General features: G+C 40.6%; 1 protein-coding gene across 1 annotated transcript; it reads right to left on the bottom strand.

Moving 5' to 3' along the window:
- Positions 1–1,598: 1,598 nt before the first annotated feature.
- Positions 1,599–3,529, bottom strand: LOC148014146 (putative glucuronosyltransferase Os01g0926600). The gene is given in 4 exon segments (XM_087666604.1): positions 1,599–1,963; positions 1,966–2,198; positions 2,755–2,996; positions 3,125–3,529. Coding segments are annotated over 4 exon segments (1,107 nt in total). The 5' UTR covers positions 3,500–3,529; the 3' UTR covers positions 1,599–1,706.
- Positions 3,530–3,886: the final 357 nt, after the last annotated feature.

Raw genomic sequence — 3,886 nt, 5'->3', positions numbered from 1 at the left:
GTAGTTATCACTAGTGTCATTTAATTTTTGGCATGTTGGAAAACCAAGCTCCACCAACTTGAGTCCCTTTGCAAAGACTTCTTTATGCGGAGGAGACTAACAATTTAAAGTCCCCAAAGTCACTTGGAGCACTTGCAACCTCCCCAAAATTGAAGGTGATTAGGCCTATGTGACCTTAGAAGCCTACTTGTAAACTTTCTCCCGAATGGGTTGTTAGATGTTGGGACCATTAGGATGGACATTGGGCTAGTCTCTTTCTTCATTCTCTTAACCTATCAAAAAGCTGATCTTCCTCTCCATTACTATCATTTTTAGCAACTATGATATCTCCCCTATGGGCTCTTCCTCCCAAGTTGAGGGGATTTGATACACTTAGACTAGGTTTAAGCCTTAATTGGTTCTCACAAAACCTTCTCGAACAAAGCTAGCTTGATCTGCTTTTGTCTCAATTTTGTTTGGTCTTCCCATTCCCCTCCCTACCTACAAAGACCTTATGGAAGGTTTAAACGTGAAGTGATTCTCATAAGACCTTCTCAAACAAAGTTGGTTTGGTCTACTTTTGTCTCAATTTGGATTGATCTTTCCATTCCCATCCCTACTTAGAAAGACCTTAAGGTTCCAAACTCCTCCAAAAATAATCTTAGATACAGTTTCAACCTACTTCTTTAAAATTCAAAGTAAAGCACAATTCAAGTCATTATAGGCTAGATTAATGACCTTTGTGGATTCATTTTGATTTTAAAAATATGGCTTAAAGGCTTCTTATGATTGCAAGATCAAGTCAGTGAAAACCTATTACTGTTGCTTCCTTTCAAACACCCATACAAAGAATTGTATAATTGAAATTAAAAAACTCTTAGCAATTGTGTATCATTAATATTTTCAACTTAGAAGCTTTTAATTAGAGATAATACTAAAGAATTCCATGATGATTTAACTCAACTTTTGGGATAAAAAAATAGCAAAAATGTAGTTTTATAAACTTTGCAAGAGAGTAGAAACCAACAAAGGTGAGAAAGGGATTTTCCCATCCTTGTTCTCAGGAGATCGTTATCGCTTATCACACAGATGGTGATGTTCCTCAAAGGTAAGGGAAGTACAGAACAATCACCAAGGACTTTGTGGTGTTTATTTTAAGGCACATTTTATGTGCAACTTCTCTACTAGATAGCTAGAAAGAAGGAAGCTATCATATGGAAACTGGCATACATGGGACATCATGGATTACTATCCTCAAGCAAGGATTGCCGTTTGACGATAACGCTGATGAGGCTTTTTTTGCATGGCGGAGAGACATGATTGATGGTGTGAGTATAGTGTTGTGGTTGAGAAGCTCCATGGGGGAAGGGAGATTAAAAAGGGCTTAAAGAAGATACATGGGGATACAAGGGGGATCAAGTAAGGCTTGAGGAAGATACAAGGGGACTTAGGTTGGTGTAAAGGGAGATGCCATAAGGGAGGAATGAGGTAGAAGGGGAGGTGGTGTGAAAGGTTAACAAATAAATACAATGCAAAAATGTAGGTATGATCAACCACAATAGAAGGGGTACTGCAACAGAGTAAGTAGTAGCATTTGTGAGAGATGGCCATACAGTATTTGTTTGGGACTCTGGGTTTGTTTCAGGGAATAGGTCAAGAGATTGAGGCGTGGCCATGGCTATCATGGGGCTTCTACTCTCATTGAATCTGAGGAGAACAAAAACGCATTACCATTTCTTGAAGTCACCTATTGGTCCTGCAGTCCAGTTCAAGAGCTTTTGGTGCCCATAGATGCTCCTGTCATGGGGCAGCTTCCTAGCAAGGGCATTCATGACCTGGTGGAAGCCATCGCCGGGTTGTGCGAACCTCGGGAACAGCATTGCCTTTCGAAGCTTCGGCTCCGCAAGGAGCTTTTGCTTGCGCGCAATGTCATCCGCCGGGATGGATGTGAGGATGAGGTCGAGCATGGCCACATCCTTCTCAACTCGTCCCATCATATCACATCCCGGAACGGGAGCACGATGTCGTCTGCGATGATCACAGGTATGCACCCAAACTCCACCGCCTCGATTATCCGTGGACTCCGTGGCACCCATACAAGTGGGCAGAGGAAGAATATAGACCCCTGCATGTCTTCATTGTATGTGGGTGGATGGTTTGCTGATATATCAAATAGTGGGTTGTCCTTGAAATTCTCCCATATTGATGCACGCACTCCCCTGCATCATCATGCACGGTAGAATTAAGATTTCTTTATTTATCTCTTGGTTCTTTATGCTACCCATTTTAGTGTTGTCATGGTAGGATAAAATCACTAGGTATATGTAGAAAGCTAAAATGCACACCTTCCCCCTTCTCGTGAATATCAATTGGAGAAATTAGGATAATGTTTATTGCAAGCATTGATTTTGTGCATGTTTTTTTAGCATGAATGATCTATGGTGTTGGAGAATTAACTAATATGCTAGAATCTAATACTAATTAATGAATTGTTAGGGAGTGTGTCATGACACAGGAAACTGAGCCACTTGCATTGCATTCTTATGCGTGTCTGAGTGTGCAAGGTAGTATAATATCGGAACATAATTTGCATCATGTATGTATGATAAGGCTGTTTTACCACTAAGCAGATCACAACTAGCTTGTTTGCAATATGTATACTCTTAAGATTATGTGCAACCAAGCACTACTTTTCTATAATTATCTTCCTTGCACACTGGAACTGGTTTCTAATCATTGTTGATGAGGGAAAAAGGAACTGATGTGGATACCAACCTAACATAATAGCCCCCTTCTAGGTCATTATCTATGTCATAGAACATACCCCTGAAGTAAGCAAAGATCAAGCGCGGTGTGCCAGCTGGAACTGTGTGATTGAAAATCTTCCTTGGAGAGACATAAGGAGGTATGATTATGGACCCATTTTGTAAGCATTTGAGATTGGTTTGTCCAAAATTTTGGACCAATGTTGCACATTGGAGGAGTGGAAGAATGCCTTGCTCAATGGCCTTCTTTTCCTGTTAAACAAGCAGTTGACAGTTAGCATTGCTATTGTGAAGAGTGATTTGAAAAGAAGCCCATGATCTGTGGTGAGAAGGCAATGCACTGCAGTGGTTTTTGTTTCATTCGTTAACAAAGCTGTCACCTGGAAGTGGAAGCAGGCACCGAAGCCATGGGGCACAATGAAGAAATGGTCTGCTCCCTCAGTGCGGTTCCAATACGGGTAATGGTTTGAAATATACTCTATTGCACCTCTCATCATTCGAGGCATTTTGTTGATGAAGGGTAACCTAGTTTTTGTTAGATCACAATTTGTATGCACTGGTGTATAGAACCAGTCTGCTTCCTCTGGATTATACGTATGGACAGAGCTTGATAGCAAGAATAGATGCATGTGGATCTCAATTGAGAACATGTGGGAGAAACATCGCAGATCCTTTTGGACAACGTGCATGTTGTACTTGCTTGGCGGATTATAAACATACACCTTCAGTCTACCAACTGGATCGTCCTCCAGCATTTGTGCTTCACTACCTGTAAAAATTTGAGAAAGATGTGGATTACTTTCTGGATCAATCCTTGCAGAACCACCAGACAAATTTTGTTGCAGTTAAATTGTTAGTGTCATGTGCAGTTTGTTGAGTTGAAGTTGGTGTCAAAAGCCCTGGATCACACCATTGACAACTACAATCTAATGTAATGATAGTATTACTGAATCCAAATTTCTAAGGTTAATTTTGTTATAAATTATGTACGACTATAGTCACTCTGGGTATTACTCTCGTAGGTTTTCTATGATTAATTAGTGCGGTAAGCAGGCAATCTGTCTGTAAGGACTGCTAAGGGCTTTCTGCATCCAATTGTAACTAGTGCAGATCCCATGAGCATTTCATGATGTTATATTTCC

This window comes from Lygodium microphyllum, chromosome 25, assembly GCF_053477565.2.
Source record: "Lygodium microphyllum isolate KBCC chromosome 25, Lygodium_microphyllum_v1.1.10, whole genome shotgun sequence".
NCBI classification, from domain to species: domain Eukaryota; kingdom Viridiplantae; phylum Streptophyta; class Polypodiopsida; order Schizaeales; family Lygodiaceae; genus Lygodium; species Lygodium microphyllum.
This window is presented reverse-complemented; position numbering and strand designations above follow the sequence as displayed.